Here is a 21,279-nt window from a genome sequence, read left to right on the forward strand (position 1 = left end):
TGTGGTTGTTGGAGTTCAATCATCTCATCAATGACCTTTCTTCCATCATAAAGTCAGACGTGGGGATGTTCACTGATGATTGCACAATATTCAGTGCCATTCGCATCTCATCAGATACAAAAGCAGCCTAGGTCCAAAAGCAGCAAGCCCTGCGCAATATCCAACTTGGGTTGATACGTGACAAATAGCATTCATGCCACACAAGTACCAATCAGTAAATATCTGCAACAAAACAGAACCCAAACATCGCCACTTGACATTCAATGACATTATCATTGCTGAATCCCCCATGACCACCACCTTGGGGATAACCATTGACCAAAATCTGAATTGGACCAGTAATAGAAACAGAATAGAAACTCCTATAGAAAACAGGAGTAGGAGAAGGCCATTTAGCCCTTGAGCCTGCTCCACCATTCATTATGCACATGGCTGATCATCCAACTCAGTAACTTATTCCTGCTTTCCCCATATCCTTTGGTCCTTTTAGCCCCAAGACTTATATCGAACTCCTGCTTGTAAACATACTGGGTTGGATTCTTCCACCCCAACCGCTGCAAGATCGCCACGGGCGGAATTTTCGGTCGCCGGGTGAGCACGGCCGGAGAATCCCGCCCACAATGTTTTGGTCTCAATTGCTTTCTGTGGTAGAGAATTCCAGAGCCTCACCACTCTCTGGGTGAAGAACTTTCTCCTCTCAGTCCTAAATGGTCGTATCCTGTATTGTCAATCTGTGACCGCTGGTTCTGTACTCCCCCACCAATGGAAACATCCTTCCTGCATCTAACATCCTGTCAGAATTTTCTCGCTTACTATGAGATCCCCTTATTCTTCTAAACTCCAGTGATTACAATCATGACCGACTCAATCCCACCATTTTAGCAATCAATCTGGTAAATCTTCGCTGCATTCCCTCTCGGGCAAGAGCATCGTTCCTCAAATAAAGAGACCAAAACTGCTCACAGTCATAGCAAAGCCCTGCATAACTGCAGCAAGACATCCCAGCTTCTGTACTTGAATCCTCTCACAATGAAGGTCAACATACTGTTTGCCTTCTTCACTGCCTGCTGCACCTGCATGCTTACTTTCAACAACTGGTGTATGAGGACACCCTGGTCTCGTTGCACATTCCCCTCTCTCAATCTATAGCCATTCTGATAAAATCTGCCTTCCTGTATTTTTTAACCAAATTGGATAACCTATGTTTTATCCACATTTTTCACCATCTGCCATACATTTACCCATTCACTCAACTTGTCCGAATCACATTGAAGCATCTCTGCATCCTCCTCACAGCTTACCCACCCACCCAGCTTTGTGTCATATGCAAATTTGGAGATATTGCATTTAGTTCCAACATCTAAATAATTAATATATATTGTGAACAGTTGGGGTCCTTGCACTGCACTATGCAGTACCCCACAAGTCACTGCCTACCACTTGGAAAAAGACCCATTTATTCCTGCTCTTTGTTTCCTGTCTGCTAATCAGTTTTTTATGCATCGCAATGTGCTGCTCCAATCCCATGACCTTTAATTTTTTATGCTGACCTCTTATGTGAGACCTTGTTGAAAGCCTTCTGAAAGTCCAAAATAAACTACATCCACTGGCTCCCCCTCATCACCTCTAGTGGTTACATCCTCAAAGAATTCCAGTAGATTTTCCAGGCATGATTTCCCTTTCAGAAATCCATGCTGACTTTGTCTATTCCTGCCACTGTTATGCAAGTGTTCTGATATTAAATATTTGATTATGGACTCTAGCAATTTCCCCACTACTGACGCCTGGCTGATTGATCTATAATTTCCTGTTTTCTCTCTACTTCCCTATTTTAAATAGTGGAGTTACATTAGCTACCCTCAAATTCATAGAGCCTGTTCCAGACTCTAGAACCTTGGAATGTACCACGATTACATCCACTATTTATAGGGCCACTTCCTTAAATATTCTGGGACATAGGTTATTAGCCCAGGGATTTATCGGCCTTCAATCCCAACAATTTCCCCAGCACTATTTTTCTACTCGTACTGATTTCCTTCAGTTCCTCCCTCTTACTAAACCGTGTTCCCCAAGATTTTTAGTTATTTGTGTCCACCTTTGTGAAGACTGAACCAAAATATGTATTTAGTTGGTCAGTCATTTATTTGTTCCCCTTTAGAAATTCCCATGTTTCTGACTGTAAGGGACCTACATTTGTCTTCACCAATCTTTTTCTCTTCACAAACCGATAGAAGCTTTTACAGTCAGTTTTTATCTTTCCCACAAGTTTATTCTCTTACTCTATTTTCCCTTCTCAATCAATCTCTTTGTCCCTCTTTGCTGAATTCTAAACTGCTCCGAATCCACAAGTGTGCTGTTTTTTTCTGGCCAATTTGTATGCCTCTTCCTTGTATCTTATACTATCTTTGAATTCCATTTTAAGCCCAGGTTTGGCCACCATTCTCATTTTGTTTTGCAACAGGAATGAACAATTCTTCCACTCATGCACTCTTTGAATGTTTGCCATTGCCTAGCCACCATCATCTCTTTAAGTAACATTCCCCAGTGCATCATAGCCAACTCACGGCTCATACCATCATAGTTTCCATTATTTAGATTCAGTACCCTAATCTCAGAATCAACTGCCTCACTCTCCACCTTGATGAAGAATTCCATCATATTATCATTGCTCACCCCCAATCGACCTTACACAACCAGATTATCAATTATTCCTTTCTCATTACACCTGGTGGCCCGTTATCTAGTTGGTTCCTGATAGATCTGTACTTTGGTTAGTATATCTTATGTGTCATGGCACTTTATACACTACTCGACAGATTATGAAACTGAGCTTCATGCGTGAAGTAAATTATCTTTATTCATTTAGTTTACAGATATCTCCTATCAAAGGTCAGGGGCGGGATTCTGTGATCCTGAGGCTAAGTGTTGACGCCGTCGGAAATGCCGTCGCGTTTCTCGACGACGTCAACACGGCCTCAGGATCAGAAATTCTGGCCCCTACAGGGGGCCAGCACAGCACTGGAGCGGTTCACGCTGCTCCAGCTGCTGACCCCGGCGTCAACTGGGTGCCGCAGGATCTGTGCATGCTGAGTGGCACCGGCACCGGCACCGGTGCCAACGCATGCATGCGCATTGGCTTCCTTCAACGCACCGGCCTCGACGCAACATGGCGTAAGACTACAGGGGCCGGCGCAGAGGAAAGAAGACCGCCAGCCAGAGAGGCCGGCCCGCCGATCGGTGGGCCCCGATCGCTGGACCCCTCCACACAGGCTGCCCCCGGACGCCAAGGTCCCGCCGGCTGAGAGCAGGTGTGGACGGCGACGGTGGGACTCAGCGTTTTTACGAGGCTGCTTGGCCCATCCCGGGCCGAGAATCGGCGGGCCGCCCGCGTAGAGCGTCCCCCGACTGGCGTCGCTCCAACCATGCCAGCGCCAATGTCGCCGATTCGCCACTCTGCGGAGAATCGCGTGCCGGCATCAGGGCGGCGTGGCGCAATTCGCGCCGGTCGCGGGGATTCTCCCGCCCGCTCCCAGGCTGAGAGAATCCCGCCCCAGATTTCTTGCAGATACAGAGTACTGAGTTGAATTCAATACAAATGACAGCTTTGTTATTTCTTCTAATTGATTACACGATACAGAAAATTTGAAAATAAAACAAAATGGCTGTTCAAAGCGATAGTGCGGAAAACTAGCTTCAGAAGTTTAAGGCAGATGATTCCGGGATGAATTGTTCAAACCGGCAGGTACTTTTTAAAGACTATTGCTGTCACTAATGGTACCCCCCTTTCTGGCTGTGATTGGGTTAAAGTTATTACACAGTTAATTCAATTTGATTAAAATATCTGTCCATCAAATTTTAATATGAGGTGATTGAAATGCGTCCTCCTTAACATTATCCGTTGTCATGAAAACAGTTTCTGGTAATATTGCCCAAAAACTTTGACTTGGCCAAATGTGTCCTTGGTCTGTCTAGCTTCCTTATCTTGAGTTTCTCATGAAAAATAGCATTTTTTATTGTCCTGTTTGAAATGTGGGTATTTTAACAAACCATTTCAAGAAGCCATTTTAAATCTGGGGCCATTTATTCCTTTAACTTGTTATATACTTAAAAGGTGGATTCTATCAGTCCTCAACATATTGGTCCAGAAAACCAACCAGAACATGCTCCAGGAATTCCTCCTCTACGGTATTGTTATTAGTTTGATTTGCCCAATCGATATGCAGATGAAAGTCACCCATAATTACAGATGTTCCTTTATCACATGTCGCTAATTTTCTGCTTAATGCCATCCCCAACATCACCACGACAGCATGGATGTGTATATACAACTCCTACTACTAATATTTTTTTTTCTGTTAATGATTTCAGCTCTGCACATACAGATTCCACATTGTCAGATCCATATCCTTCCCTGCTTGATTTAATTTCCTCTTTAATCAGCATTGCAACCCCATCACCTTTTACTTTTTGTCTGTCCTTCCCAAATACTTAATATCCTTGGATGTCCAGTTGCAACCCTGGCCAACCTGCAACCAGGGGTGGGATTCTCGGGTATTCGGCGGACGGGCCATACCGGCGCCAAAGAGTGGCGTGAACCACTCCGGCGTCGCGCTGCCCGGAACGTGCGGAATCCTCTGCACCTTCGGCTGCTAGGCCGGCGCTGGAGTGATTGGCGATGCGCCAACCGGCGCCGAAGGCCCTCCGCTGGCCAGCGCGAGTTGCCGCATGCGCAGGAGTGCCAGCATGTTCCCAGAACCGCTGGCGTGATTCCTGCGCATGCGCAGTGGGTTTCTTCTCTGCGCTGGCCATGGCGGAGCTTTCCAACGGCCGGCGTGGAGGGAACGAGTGCCCCCACGGCACAGGCCTGCCCCGGGGTCACATCCCCCCGCGCCCCCCCAGAGAACTCCGCAGGCCGCCTGCAGAACCAGGTCCCGCCGGTAAGAACGATGGGCGCGATTCTCCAACCCCCCCACCGGGGGGCAATGTGCTGTGGGGGCACTATTTTCCTTCCGCCTTCGCCATGGTCTCCACTATGGCAGAGGTGGAAGAGACCCCCTCCACTGCGCATGCGCGGGGATGCCGTGAGCGGCCGCTGACGCTCCCGCGCATGCGCCGCACGGCAAAGTCATTTCCGCGCCAGCTGGCGGGGCAACAAAGGCCGTTTCCACCAGCTGGCGGGGCGGAAATTCCTCCGGCGCCGGCCTAGCCCCTCAATGTTAGAGCTCGGCCCCCAAAGGTACGGAGCATTCCACACCTTTGGGGCAGCACGATGCCCGTCTGATTGGCGCCGTTTTGGGCGCCAGTCGGCGGACATTGCGCCGTTTCGGGCGAATTTCGCCCCTGATCGCCATTCCTTCACTGTCACAGGGTTAAAATCCTAGAACTCCCTTCCTAAGAGCACTGTGGGGTGTTTCTGTAACACATAGACAATAGGAAGTCAAGAAGGCAGCTTATCAATAAATTATGGTCTGGCTAGAAACGCTCACAGCTCATGAATGGACATCATACAAAAACTATGCATGCTAGAAATCCGAAGTAAAATCAGAAAATGCTGTAAAAACTCAGCAGGTCTGACAGCATCGATGCCGCTGCATTCTTTAATGGATTACTCTCCCAAGGGTAAGGGAAGAAACACTTCATTCCATGCAAACATGCTGATTATGGACAGCAAGAGGGCACATACATCCTGTCCGTGACACCAATCTTCTTTCACCGCAAGAATCAATGTCCAATCCCACAAGTGTCATGAACTGACCAAACTCTTGCTGGTTTCTCAACCCATCCTCAGATTCCAAAAAATTATAAGAGGCATCTATTGATTTTTAGAAAATGTGCCAATTACCTATATCCTGCGTGTAGTCAGGGTTATAAGGAATGGAATATTGGACAATAGTGATCCTACTTTATGTGATTAGTCCAAGTAGTTTGGAGGCATTTTCCCATAACCTGGTATAAGTGGAAGTTCAAAGATTACAGCACAGATATTGGCCATTTGACACAGCTAGTCAACACCAAGGTTTTATCACATGAACCAGCAAGTGTGATCATTCTCCCTTGCTTTCTCGCCATCTCCTTTGAAATGTTGCTTTTGCAGATCACTGTTTATCACTTTTACAAATAATTCATGCTTCAACAATGTTGAATTGCATTTTCAGAGTGGACAATTCTTTCTAACATTTTGCATGCTTTTCTTTATTGTTGTACATGTTTGCCCTTTTGTTACTGCCTTGCAAACATTGAGAAGAGTCTTTGACTATTTATTCTTCATAGCCTTGAGGACTTCCAACACAACATTTCTTAACCGTCATTGTTCGAAAGAAAAAGTCAGAACTTTGTAATGCTCTCAATGACTGTAATTCCTCATCCTTGGGAATTTCCAGTGAATCTATGCGGCCTCTTATCTATTAGTTTTGCATTTTTCTTTTAACAGAGTGTGCAATAATGTGTCCAATGTTACAACTGAACTAATGTCTTGTATAGATTCAGCATTACTTCCTTGATTTTGTTTGTTGCACTTCAAAGACCCCTCCCACCCGGCATATTCACTCTTCCAACTTCTTCCATCGGGCAGGAGATACAAAAGTCTGAGAACACGCACTAACAGAGTCAAAAACAGCTTTTTTCCTGCTGTTACCAGAATCCTAAATGAGCCTCTTATGAACTGATCTGATCTCTTCACACATCTTCTCTACTGAGCAGTACTACACTCCTGTCTGCTTCACCCAATGCCTGTGTATATGTGTTTACATTGTGTATTTTATGTTTGCCCTATATATTTTATTTTCATGTATGGAATGAACTGACTGAACTGTACGCGGGACAATACTTTTCACTGTACCTCGGTACACATGACAATAAAAAAATCCAATCAGTAAAATACAAAGGCATTTGGATTCCCTTTTATGTCTTCATACACCTGTGTTGACCTTTAACACTGTTATGATCCTTGTGGAGACCAATAACATAAAATAAATGAACTTCCCAAACAATCCCAAGTGAAGAAACAGATGGACAAGATTTTGTTTTTTAAACTTTTCCCGTAGCAATGAACTCAAAATTAATACAAATTGAACATGAATTAACAAGCAAATTGTATTCAGCAGAAACTATAAATTATATTTTAAATAACCAATGTAACAAGGATAGATTTCACAGATTTTTTTCCGTCATCCCTTCAACAGAGAAGACTGTTAGCCTCACAGTCACATAAAACTCTATTCTTCCCAGTTAAAGTTTCTGTTCCTTTATTCATCAGGAGTTGCATCCGACAACAAGTTCACTACCCCTGAGTTCCACTGATTCAATGAGCTTACCTTTCTGGATCCTGCATGACTGTCCTCCCAGAATTAGCCTCTTTTGATCTTTTTAGCTTGCATAGTCACTCTCCTCCGTGTTTCCAGCTCCTGGCCTTCTAAGGAGTTGGCACCTTTGTCTGGCAAGGCAGCGGCAGGTCCCAAAATGGATGGCCCTTTATCCTTATATCTGCATTATGCCATCTAGCCATTTTTCTAATCATGCAGCTAAATTCCTTTTAATTATGTGCACTCGTATTTTTACCATTGTCACTTTTATGTACAGTATAATAATTGTGCCAAATTTTCATCATACAAACTTTATTTCTAGAGAGCTTTGTTTCAATAAAATGGGGTACTGCCTACTTATAACTGTTACGTTGATTACCAGTTAAAGAAGTGGGACAAAAATGATCACTATTAATAGTCACAATATATTTTTCAAGACTTTTCACTGAGTCATCAATGCACTTTTTCAATACAACAACAATGAGAGGATCTTGGTAGATGGTGCATCCATAGATTTGTTTATGGTTGTATTTTTTAATGGCAAATACATTTCAGAAATAAGTGCTATTAAGGAACCAACAGTGGCATTGAGTAAGTGAATTTTGAGCTCATAAGTATTCTGAAATTGATTAAGACAGAGAAGGGTGCATACATCTCAATTATACTTCTTTGAGTGTGTGATTTTTGAAGTTGGTTCTGGTGAAAGACTTTCCTCTTTAAAGAATCAACAGAAAATAAGTGATTTAATCTTGTTATTCAGCTAAGTGGTGTAGATCCAGCACAGCACTGCACTTTAAATCTCATCTCTTATACAAGCTCTCTTCTATAACAGAATGCTGAGCTCTTTACAATGGTATGACAAACATTGAAGTGTGTTTATAATTCTAAATTATCCCCTCAGCAATTGTTTGAAAATCAGAAATTCCATTGAAAAATACTCACTTTTTTGCTGTTGGTTCACTATTTTGCATATGAACAGTTTGTTGAGCAAACACCCTGTTCAAATGCAAAATATACACAAGTATTTATTTGTAAAATAAATCATCACAGACTTAAAACAGAATCGTCCTAAAATTCAGAATGTCACTGTTTGAAAACAACCAACTGCTAAAATATAACAAGCTGAAGAACAAAGTCATATCATGTCTGACACATCTTAAACTATTAAACAATTACTATTGAATAACTCTTGCCAAGTTCAAAAGGTAGGATCAATCCGACTGACTTTCAGCATCTGATGCGATTATTAGACATAGGAGCAAAAGTAGGCCATTTGGCCCATCTACCATTCAATGAGATCATGACTGATCTCATATGATAATCCTAAATGCCACTTTCCCGCCTTACCCCATAACCCTTGATTAAAAATCAGTCTATTTCTGCCTATAACATACTTAGCAACCCAGCTTCTATAGCCCCCTGTAGTAAAGAATTCCACAGATTCACTGCCCTCTGAGATATTCCTCTAGTTCCTTTCCCTCACAAACTACTTGAAGATAGCATTTATAAGAGGTATAACTTCTGGTTGCAAACCAGTCAAAGGCAAACCAGGTTGAACTGTTCAACCTTAAAAAGTCACATTATTGGGTGTATTACATGATTTAAGGAATAGATGCAGTCAAACTATTATGCACGTAATCTTGAAACTTGGCTGGATTTTGAGGAAGTAAGGGGGACGATGTATTTTGGAGGCACCCTTGGTGCATAAAAAGAATCAGCCAAAACAATAGTACCCCATTTCCTTCTGGCCCTTATAAAAACATTTTTGAAAGACTATTTTGGGTTGGGCAGCATAATATTGGGGTCAATTCACTTACAAATAAGCTCAATTTATCCTCAATTTATTTATATAAGGTGGACATGGCTGTTTTCGGCACCGCCCACTCCCATATTATGGAGAACAACTTGAGTGTGGACAGGAAGGTGATGGACGAGCCACCCCTCATATCTGCCCCCTCACCAAAAACATACCTGGGAGGGGATCATAAAATTCAGCCCATTGTCCTCATGTAATTTTTGTGACATTGCAAAGATAAGCATTAAATGCACATGTATTATGCTGAAATCAATCTTTGAAAGGGGAAACCTTTCCCATTTGAGCTTTCCTCTGAGTTTCATTATATTTAACCATCACTTTACTTGTCCCACTTTCCAGTAGCCTTGTGATGTTTTCAGTTCATATTCCTTTGTTTTCTTTTAGACAGCATGCCAAATCACCTATTTGCAATTAAATTCCCTCACTAAACCATCACGGATTTTGATTAACGGCTGTCTGGTGGGCCACACCCAGTCCCAGCATGACCAAACAATACACATCAGTTGCAAGCTGCGAAGTGACAAAACATCTGGCAGCATATGGCTTGTGTACAATTCTGATCCAAGTAGCTCCTACTATATAAATTAATCAAAGTGATCTCATCTACCATTTCCTTTCAAAGGGATCTGTTTATCCATTAATTTTCAGCATTTGCCACACAAAATGTATTTATCATTTAGAAATAAAACCAGAATCATGCCAATACAATAATCTTTGTTACTTTTACTTGTGTTCAGATAGAATAATGAATAATTTCAACAAGGTACAAGTACATCATACCAAATGTGCTAGTATTTGAGATCAAGATAACATCATGTCAATAAATGCAGCCCAATTTGTTTATTAAGTGCACACATGTGCTGTTTGTCCCTGAATTCTGGTAAAATAGTCCAAAGGTTCATTGGAGTGAAATTTCACTTTTCCTGCTGTTTTCTCTAAAAACAGGTGGCAGGACATGGCTCCGTCTGGTTGATTTCAGACTTAACAAGGTAACTAATTGTCCCAAATAATATTAACTTGAGAAATTTCAAGGCCTTTTTGGAGTTGCCTGGGTACAATTTGACACTTCTCCTTTTGCTTATTTTGGGAATGCAGGTGTGCTTTCATTAAGTTATCTCTAAATCAGCGCCACATTTTTAGATTATTTTTGGCATCAGCATGTGAAAATGAATACTGCACTGTGGGCTTTTCATAATGTAACACAAACTTGCGCAAGTGTGCAATCATTTGAAATGAGAGTAAAGAAAAATTGGAATACTTGAAGGAAAATATGGGCTGGAATTCACCAGCCATTGGGATTCTCAATTTCCTGCATGCAGCACAATCCCATCCACGGGTTTCCCGGTGGTGTGGGGTGTTACAATGGGAAATCCCATTGACAAATGGCGGGAAGAGAGAATCCCGCTGCTAGCGAATGGCACGCCGCTAAGAAAGACATGGCTTGGGGACTGGAGAATCCATGATTCTTACCTAAAGTAGCAGTGAATAGGTTTTTTCCCTACTCTTTCAATTTCAATATTTAACAAACAAAAATACAACATTCCTTTTGGGCTCCACAGTGTTGAAAACATGAGACTTCCATTTTATCCTTAACATCTCAGCGGCTGACTTTTGGATATCTTTAATCCCATGGTTGTAGCAACCTGTCACACAAGAGACCAAGTTGGAGTCCCCTTAAAAGAATGTGAGAATTGCACCTACCCTCATAAATTGCCCGGAAGCCTTGAGCACTCACGGCATAATCACTGAGAAGCCACAGAGTGAGAACGGAACTTGAACTCACAATCGGAGGAGGCAGCTGAAATCCGGTCAACCTGCAAAGGCAAAAAGAAAATAAGAACATTTAGCACAGAACTGAAACATCAATTCTTCTGGGGATTAAAATCTGAATAGAAATGATCTTAATCCGGCATTAACAGTCATAGTCCATTGGCTAAGATGTAGTTCAAGTCACAGAAACAGCCATGTGAGAATTGCACAGTCTTTATCATTGGTTAGTGCAGTGAACTAACTTTATACTTTATAAGAAACCCAGTCTGCAAAGATACTCCTGCAACAAAGCCCACTTGAGGTTGCTAATTCACCATCAAGTTTGGGAATACTAGTTGCTTTTTTGCTCCCAAAACCCCCAATAAGTTAGAACTGAAATCTCTACATGGTTGTTTCAGTTCAAAATTACTCACTGGTTCGTTGGGTCAGCTACCTGAGTATCAACCAAATCTGAACCATTGCTCAGGTCTGCGCTGGATGAATTCGACAACGTACTGGATTTATGTCACATGTTTGATGTCAGCAAAGCATGTCAATGTGATTCACAGAGGCACAAACAAATGTTGAATGTGAGTCAAAGACGAGGATATCAGGAATGGTGCCCAAATGCCTGTATGGTTTGAAGAATTGCAAAAGGATATGCACAGAGATCAGAGTTAGAGGAAGGAGCTTTGTTGGGCTCGGGGAAGTTTCAGTGATATATTGGCAGAGGCCCATGAAGGGGTTCTAACGTTGAGAAATCTAAATTGAATTTGAACATTCCAAATTTGAAGTTGAAGAACCAGACGCTAAATAAGCTTGTTCTAGGTGTCATCCCAGGATGCCCAAGAAATGGGCCTCATGAATGTTGTGATTAATCATACTGGTTCAAATTGGACACAAGATGGTTGACGGCTAAATTGGAATGTTTTGTGCTCATTTTACACCAGACATGCAGTGCCACTATCCCCCACAATGCTCAAATTTAAAACTATTTTATTCCTTTATAACCCGCATGAGACCTACAGGGATGGATCAATTAGTCTCCCCATGAGCCTCATTGAATACGAGCTTCCCTGCAGCGGGGCAGGGGCCCAATCAGTGGAGCAAATGGACTCTCGCATAAAAGCCAGCACAGGTGAGATCTAAACATGGATAGTCCCGACTGGGACCTGCAGTGAACTATGTATGTAGGGCGGGATTCTCTGACCCCGCTCCGGATTGGAGAATTGCCGGCGGGCCGCATGAATCGCGCCACGCCGCCCCGACGCAGAGCGGAGAATCGGCGCCGGCATGGTTGGCACGGCGCCGGTCACGGGCCGCTCTACGCGGTTGGCCCACCGATTCTCTGGCCCAGATGGCCAAGCGGCCATAAGAAAAGAGCCGAGTCCCACCGGCGCCGTTCTAACCTGCTCTGGGCCGGTGGGACCCGGCGTGTAAGGGTCAGGTTGCATCCTTTGGGGGGGGCATCCGAACCTGGGGGGGCCTCCGATGTGGCCTGGCCCATGATCAGGGCCCACCAATCGCCAATCGGTGGGCCAGCCTCTGTGGCTGGGGGCCTCCTTTCCTACGCGCCGGCCCCTGTAGTCCTGTGCCATGCTGCATCAGGGCCGGTGCGTTGAAGGAGGCCACTGCGCATGTGCGTGTTGGTGCCGGTGCCACTGCGCATGTCCTCGTTGGCACCGGCACAACTGTGCATGCACAGATCCCGTGGCGCACAGTTTGCGCCAGGATCTGCAGCTGGAGCAGCACGAACCGCTCCAGCACCATGCTGGCACCCTGGGGGGCCAGAATTAGTCGTGGGAGCGGCCCGTTCACGCCGTCGTAAAACGCGTGGACAGTCTGCCGCGGGATTGGAGAATCCCGCCCGTAGTTTACTTTGCAATAAAACATTTTCCTTTAGGCCTCTTGTTTTGACTCCTCTGTGGCCACTAACATTCTAAAATCCAAAACCGATAAGTGTTCTTTCATTTAAAATTATTAGCTGTGCTTTTCCACAATACGAGTATATTGATATCAAATTTTACACAATGTCTTGTAAATGCTGCAGCTCGGCTGAAATATAATAAGTCATCTCAAACCAAAAGAGAATTGTTACCTTTCTGGTTGAATAGATTTTTCCCAAAGTGTTTCCAAGGGTCACTCAGCAGATTAAATAGTATCATCAATTTGACTGGCCTTGTCCTCTCTTCATAACTCTTTCTCTAAGGACTGCTTTGAGCAACTTAAGTTGCTTACCCAAGTCAAGCTAGTATGTAGCTAGCCAACTGCATGCTGTTCACTTCTTGGTTCCCTAATTTCCCTCGCATCTGGAGTGAGAACAATCACTAAAGGATGTCTTGCAAAGGCAATCCATCTTGCACTGATAATTCATTTTTCCACAACCTTTTGACTTGGGGTGCTGCCACTGAGCAAAGGCTGACAACAGTGGTCAATGATTCATCAGATTTCCAACACATAACAGTTATAGCCAGAATTCCTCTGCAAGAAATAAAGAATCCTCCATTGTATGGACAGAAGTTTCTGCCTCCAAGTGAAGGAGTGTTCGACAAACTGCAGTTTAAATTATGATAATTGTGACCTCTTCCATTATCTGTTCATTTGGGGTGTGTCTATCAGTTTGCTACGTTTCTAGGCTCATATGCAAGTTTGAACCAAATACAAACTCTAGCATTTTATACAATTATAGAGCACGTCATCTGGAGTCTCATTCCCTCAGAACATTTACATGCTGCAGGTTTTATTTTTAATTTTAAGTTTGTGCTGGCTATTTAAACTTCTAACTTAGTCCAGTATGTGGATAACAATTTTTCATTTACTTTATGTACAATGATTGAAAAGTGATTCATATTCCCTGCTTTTTATTTCCTCCCTTGCTGTTGGTGAGAATTCCTCAATCTGAAAGGTTGATCAGCTTGTTTGCAACATGTTCTCCTCCTGGATGGTCACAGATCCCTTGTAGAAGGCATCAAACTCAAACTGATGCTGGAATGGTTGAAGCATGTTCTCGAAAGGCCCACGACAGCAGGTTCAGGGCAGTCACTACCAGCTCATTTCTGATACTTTTTGGCCATGTTTGGAGCAAGACTGCAAAGTGGCTTGGAGCTGAGCTGGCCTTGGCAGGACACTGTCCCAGTTTCTCTCCGCAAGGATGATACTATACATTTGGAAGTATTAATAACTCATTAAAACATTTTGTAAGTTGCAGTGCTAATTTTTCTCGATTTTTTGGTGAATGTGGTTCCAAAGAGAGAAATCCAAAATAAAAATGGTGCAGTTAATATTCCTTTCCAATTCCATGCCTAATGATTTTAAAAGTTACAAAGTCAAGTGAACGAACACCCTTCAGGAATAAGGCATACAATTGTTCTAATTTTCTACATTTCTCTTGTTGGACAGAACCCTTGAACAATATTTGCAATAGAGCAAATGACATGGAAAGTGATAACCTCAATGTCAAAAAGGAGCTTTAAATTAACCTCTAACACTAATCACTGGAAAACAACAAAATCCCAAAATTATGAATATCTCAGAACATATGAGTACTCATTGATCACAGTTCATTTTATATCTTTGAATGAGGTGCTTTCTGTCCACAAGAGAAATGTTATCCACTTGGGCAGTTAGTGAAAGACCTTACATTTCCATGATGCCCTTCATAACATCCGAAAATGCTTTACAGCCATGGAAATACTTTGAAGTGTAGGTATAATGTTAATTATACAAAAAGCTCCCTCCTACCATCCTATATCATCCTGATCAATAGTGTGTCTGTACACATCCTGTTCTCTAATTAGAACATCTAATTCTAATTTACTTTCTGAGCAAAACAGCTTAATCATTGGGGGTTTTACTGAGGTACAGGGCAGAATCTTGTGCTCTCACGTGGTGAGCTTGGAAATGGGAAGGGAATGTAATTAGACAGGCTGGTGGTGTACTGGAACCCCCACTGCCTTCCCACATCCACCTGAATTAAGTTCTGGATGGGAAAACCAATGGTTGACCTTCCTGCATCTTCTTCAATTGAGGTCCTTAAGGGGCCAATGAAGAACCACAAAGCCTTCATCTCACCACTTCTGGTATTAACCCAGTTGCAGGCGGGCCTGATGGCCTACATATGCATGATTGGTAAACCTGTTTGGGCTGCTTGATGTCTCTGGGGAATCGAGGGTTGGAATAGGGGGCTGGATTCTCCAATAATGGGGCTAGGTCCCCAGACCAGCGTACAAACGCAGGCATTTCACTCTGGACTTTTCTTACGAAAGTCCTGAGCGATTCTCCCATCTGTAGGGGACTGGCAGGGCCCCGGCGTGGTTCTCGCAGCTCTGGCTGTGGAAACGGGGCCCCGCACTTCCGGTCGGTAGTCCGCGCAAGTGCACGGTGGCGGCCGCTGTGCGACATAGCGGACTCGAATCGCGGGGGCGACCTCTGTCAATGGCCACCTACCCGCGTCATGTAGTTGGCACACGCGAGACTCCCGAACGATTCTCTGGGGACCAGCTCTACTCCTGAAGCTCCAATGTCGAATTGACTGACCACTTCCTCTGAAGTATTGTGGTCCCTCCTCTCCTCTCCTTCCCCTTCATGTCTTCCCTCTCCTCCAGGTCTTCCTTCCCTCTCCTTCACTCCATCCACAACGCCCCATGTTCTCATCCAGGCTTCCCTCTCTGGGTGCACGGTGGAGTAGAAGATTTGACAGGTGCTTAGAATTCTGGTCTGTTCTGTTTGTATTGCAGATGCATAAGTTGCAAAGTGGGTTACAGTCGAGCTTCAGCGGGTGACCTGGCCCGCCATCAACCTGCCGAAAATGTTTGGAAGGGATGAGCCCAACCTGGTTTCCCGACGTCCGAAACTGATTTTTTTGCTCCCCGCTACATTCTCCACCACCCCCACCTCGAATCTCGCAGAATGCCAGGATGTTGCAATGGGGGAGGAAAATTCCGATTTAGCTGATAATTTTCACATTGGCAGGATCGTTGTGAGAACAATGGGGTGGTATGAACTTTTACCAGTGGGCACACAACAGATGATGGTACACTGGTCATCTGATATATATCTTTCTTGATTAGCATCGCGACTAATACACTGCCACCAAACTGTTTTTCCTTTGAAGTCCCTTGAATAATATCTGGAGTAGTTCTTTCTGCTCAAGCTTGGTATTTGACAGAGAATTAGAATTCTTATCCTGTTAATATTGCACTGATAATGTCAGGAAATTAATTCTAAAATGAATTTGAAATCTTCGGATCCATAACTTTATTTGATCAATGGAAGTCTGTTAGTTCCATCCTTCCTGCTGCAATGGAACTGAATAAATACAACTGCTATGTGTTAATATAGGTGGATTGTACATTGAGAGACTCATCTATAAAATCTAGGCTGCCACTTCACTGTACGTGCAGTGCTGAATAAATGCTGCGCTGCTGGAGGTGCCTTTTGTGGATGAGACAATAAACCTTTCGGTTGGATATAAATGAATCTGTGCCATAATTTCAAAGAATTACAGTTGAGTTCTTCCCACTGTCCTGGCGAATATTTATCCATTAATACATAATACTTAAAACAGATAAGCTGGTCATCATTGCACTGTATCAATAATTACACTGTTCATCCAATTGCATTTTAAAGACAGGTGGCTAAGCATTAGCTCAAGGGCTATCATCGGATAGGATCCTTACAGGGCAGAAGGAGGCCATTCAGAACCATCGAGTCTGCACCGACCCTCCGAAAGAGCACCCTAACTAGGCCCCCGCCCCACACCATCCCCTGTATCCCAGTAACCCCACCTAATAGTTTGGACTTTAAGGGGCATTTTAACATGGCTAATCCACCTAACCCGCACATCTTTGGACTGTGGGAGGAAGCTGGAGCACCCGGAGGAAACCCAAGCAGACATGGGGAGAATGTGCAAACTCCATGTGGATAGTGATGTTGTGGTAATATTCCTGGACTCGTAAGACAGATACCCAGGTTAATGCTCTCCCTGGTTCAATCCCACGTTTTGGTACTGATGCACGATCAATGACCACGAAAGGGAGGTTGTAGTTCAACTGAAGGCTTTAATAAGCTAGATGTTTCCCCCAGCAGCTCAAGTACAGAATGAAGGCTGCTGGGGCGGCATCGGCTCTTGTACCCCACCTTGCAGGGTGGAGCTACCATACAGCTTCGTACAAAGTCTTACAACACCAGGTTAAAGTCCAACAGGTTTGTTTCGATGTCACTAGCTTTCGGAGCGCTGCTCCTTCCTCAGGTGAATGAAGAGGTCTGTTCCAGAAACATATATATAGACAAATTCAAAGCTGCCAGACAATGCTTGGAATGCGAGCATTAGCAGGTGATTAAATCTTTACAGATCCAGAGATGGGGTAACCTCAGGTTAAAGAGGTGTGAATTGTGTCAAGTCAGCAAACTGACTTTGGTAGAAAATTACCTGTCAGACCCCAAGTTCCGCCCTGAAGAGTGTCAAAGTGGGCTGGTTGAAAGACTGCAGTTCTTGTTTATTTATATTTTAGAACTTCCAGCCGTCATCACTCATGCTCTCTTCAACAAATCATGATTTCCCACCCATCCCCAGTGACCTCTCAGACCCTGCATGCCAACTCATGGCACTTCTATGTCCATTCATTCAGTGTATACTGAAATAATGATCCCTTCCGTAAAAATGGCATGTGTGGAATTGCTTAAAACATCCATTCATCATTTTCTTTTAGAATAATTGCTGTTCCTACAGCCCTATGAAAGTGTCAATCAACAAGACCATTACAGTATCAGAAGAGAAGCTGTAAGCACTTGGCACCTCTTTATCTTGTGTAAATAAACATTGCGCCATTAACAAAATAGACCACAGAAATAATAGCTTACAGCACCATAAAGCTGTCAATCAATTTATTTACTTCTCTGTACCCGTGTCAATAAGTGAATGCTTTTATGGGAGTCTGGGCTCTCAGACAAGCATGTATAAAACAGGCTTGAAGCTGAGGTTAGCAAACGTTTGGCTCGGCCAAACAGTGGCCCAAGGGAGGATGAATCAGTGGCAAGGGTCAGAGTTGTTGAGGGTTGAGCCAAAGAAAATGGCTTCCAGGCAATGTTTACCTAAAGTAGTTGGACACTGGACAAACAGTAGAGAGAAGAGGAGTGATGGCGAAGTGGAGTTACATGTCATCAGGGTACATGTGGAGGCTGACTGCTGGGGTGGGATTCTCCGACCCCGCGCCGGGTTGGAGAATCGCAGGAGCAGTGCGAATCGCGCCCCGCTGCCGATACGCGATTCCCCGCAGAGCGGAGAATCGGCCCCATTGGGGACAGCGTGGTTGGCGCAGTGCTGGTCGGGGGGCCGCGTAACGATTCTGCGGCCCAGATGGGCTGAGCAGCCGTTAAAAAAAAAGAGTCCCACTGGCGCCGTTCTAACATGCTCTGAGTCGGCGGGACCTCGGCTTTGAAGGGTCCGGGGGCAGCCTGGCGGGGGGTGTTCGAACCTGGCGGGGGGGGGCCCTCTGATGTGGCCTGGCCTGCGAACGGGACCCACCAATCGGCAGGCCGGCCTGTCTGTCTCCCATCCTCCTTTCTCCCGCGCCGGCGCCTGTACTCCTGCGCTATGTTGAGTTGGGGCTGGCGTGGATAAGGGAGACTCCGCGCACCGGTGGAACTGCGCATGCTCCGGTTCGTGCCGGACCCACTGCGCATGAGCGCATCCCCCAGCGCCCATTCCACAGCCTGAATTGCTGATCTTGGAGGCGTGTTGACGCCGTCGAGAAACGCGACGGCGTTTCCAACGGCGTCAACACTTAGCCTCAGGATCAGAGAATCACGCCCCTGGTCTGTGGATAGTGCCATAAAGTGTGAGCATGCTCATGCGGAAGAGCAGGAGACCAAAGATTGATCCTTGGGAAACTCCAGAGGTAATGATAGCGGGCACGAAGCTCAACCAGTGCTGGATTTGCTCTGGTTCCTAGTTAAGTGTCACACCAAATAAAGACAATTAAACTTATTAGAACATGGAGCAGAATAAGTAAAAGAGACCTGGGGCGAAATTCTCCGGAAACGGCGCGATGTCCGCCGACTGGCACCCAAAATGGCGCAAATCAGACGGGCATCGCGCCGCCCCAAAGGTGCGGAATGCTCCGCATCTTTGGGGGCCGAGCCCCAACCTTGAGGGGCTAGGTCGGCGCCGGACGAATTTCCGCCCCGCCAGCTGGCAGAAAAGGACTTTGGTGTCCCGCCAGCTGGTGCGGAAATGACATCTCCGGGCGGCGCATGCGCAGGAGCATGTGCGGCCGCTGACAGCTTCCCCGCGCATGCACTGTGGAGGGAGTCTCTTCCGCCTCCGCCATGATGCCGAATCTGAGGTGCCGGAGACTTCGGCAACCGGCGGGGGCGGGATTCACGACAGCCCCTGGCGATTCTCCGACCCGGCGGGGGGTGGGAGAATCTCGCCCCTGTAGTTGACTGTGCCAAAGGCTATAGGGAAGTCAATCGGATAATGATGGGTATTGCGGTACAGCTGTTTTGTCACGTCTCCTGTACTGTATAGTTCCATAGGAGTCAAGGTAGTTACACACTTACTCCCAAGTGTTGAACAATGCAATAATGCCTGATGTCACATATATAGTGAAAACTGTTGGCTAAATGGCATTACTCCACAATGCAGATGCAAAGTCCTACACTGCTCAGCAAAAAGATTGAATTTTCAAAGTAAAATGAGTGCTAGGGCTAAATTAATTCTGGTGCCATGCGGCAACTGTAAAGTGAATCAAAGGAAAAGCAGAACAATTTTTAATAATATATTTGTACCAAAAAATGCAAGGATTCAAAAGGCATATTTTCCTTGCTGCAGTAATGATATCTGAATAGTTAATCCTCAATTGTAAATCTGATCATATTAACAACAGGGAATTAACCCATCTGCAGTCATGAATGATTTCAAACAGCCCCCCAAATGAACAAATGAATATGTAGATCAAATTCCAAGATTGTAATTCAAAATCAGAATTCCATCGGCTGGATTCTCTGTTCCGAAGACTAAGTGTTGACGCTGGAGTAGGGATTCGTGGATTTCCACAACGCAAAATTGGTGCTGCATCAGGACCAATTCAGCGACTGTTAAGGGGTCGGCGTCATGTTGAACACAATTGATTCCAATATGAAACGGTGCTGGATTCGCGATTGACACTCAAGAAGCTGACAAGCTGCAGCCGGGGATACACACTTCATTCCCCATGCACGCTATCCTAGCCAACAAGAGGTAATGGTTGCGCAGAAGTGCACCCAGGCGGCTGATGAGTCGGCTGGGGCCAGAGGGCACCGAGGAGCGTGGCCTGGGGGAACACCCATAGGACCCGTGGCCCGAAATTCACAGTGGGCAGTCAGCACGTGCGCAGCTACATGGCTGCCTTGCAGGCTGTGGCAATGGTGCTCCATGCCAGTCCACCCCGAACCCACAGCCGACCTCCTGGCCACCCCACACATTACTGCCCCCGACCCTTGCAGAAGCTCCCAAGCCAGCGGCAAAACAGTCAGCAAACTATGGCGATATTGGACACTTTCCATAATCCTCTCTCTCTCTCAGCAGCCTGTTTTTAAAAGCACAAGTGGGGGCGGCACATGGTGGAGTGGTTAGCACTGGGACTGCAGCGCTGAGTACCCAGGTTCGAATCCCGGTCCTGGGTCACCGTCCGTGTGGAGTTTGCACATTCTCCCTGTGTCTGTGTGGGTTTCACCCCCACAACACATAGATGTGCAGGTTAGGTGGATTGGCCACACTAAATTGCCCCTTAAATGGAAAAAAATATTGGGTACTCTAAATTCAGTGAACCTCGCCGTCAGGAATTCGGCCCATTGGAGGCGGAGAATCGCGGAGGCCCCGGAGAATACCGGGCCAGGTTCGCAAACAATATGCCAATGGCATTTACTGTATGTGCACTCTGGAACGCATGAACTCTCCTGTCGAGGTGTCGGAGAATTGCGTTTTGGCGTGAAATTGGCGCCCGCCGCGATTTCGGCATCGGAATCGATTCTACGCTCAATCGCTTTTCCCGATTCCTGTGTCAGCCGACAGAGAATCCCACCCCATAATTTTCACGATGCATTATCCGGCATGGTGGCACAGTGGTTAGCACTGCTGCCTCAAAGTGCCAGGGTTCGATTCCGACCTCGGGTGACTGTTTGTGTGGAGTCTGCACATTCTCCCCATGCCTGCGTGGGTTTCCTCCAAGTGCTCCGGTTTCCTCCCAGATTCCAAAGATATGCAGGTTAGGTGGATTGGCCATGATAAATTGCCCCTTAGTGTCCAAAGGTTAGGTCGGGTTACAGGATGGGGTGGGTGATTGGATCTCTGTTGGAGGGTTGGTGCAGACTCAGTGAGCTAATGGCCTCCTTCTGCTCTGTAGGAATGATATGATTATCTCTCAAACTTGA

At 45.2% G+C, this 21,279-nt stretch overlaps 1 protein-coding gene across 1 annotated transcript in view; it reads right to left on the bottom strand.

The window, feature by feature from the left end:
• Positions 1–21,279, bottom strand: part of LOC140418834 (CUB and sushi domain-containing protein 1-like) — a 573,350-nt gene that overhangs the window by 29,375 nt on the left and 522,696 nt on the right. The window contains exon 3 of the mRNA XM_072502498.1: positions 10,819–10,931. Within this exon, the coding sequence (XP_072358599.1) occupies positions 10,819–10,931 (113 nt within the window). The remainder of the gene's footprint in view (positions 1–10,818; positions 10,932–21,279) is intronic.

The sequence above is a fragment of the Scyliorhinus torazame genome, chromosome 1 (genome assembly GCF_047496885.1).
Source record: "Scyliorhinus torazame isolate Kashiwa2021f chromosome 1, sScyTor2.1, whole genome shotgun sequence".
Classification (NCBI taxonomy): domain Eukaryota; kingdom Metazoa; phylum Chordata; class Chondrichthyes; order Carcharhiniformes; family Scyliorhinidae; genus Scyliorhinus; species Scyliorhinus torazame.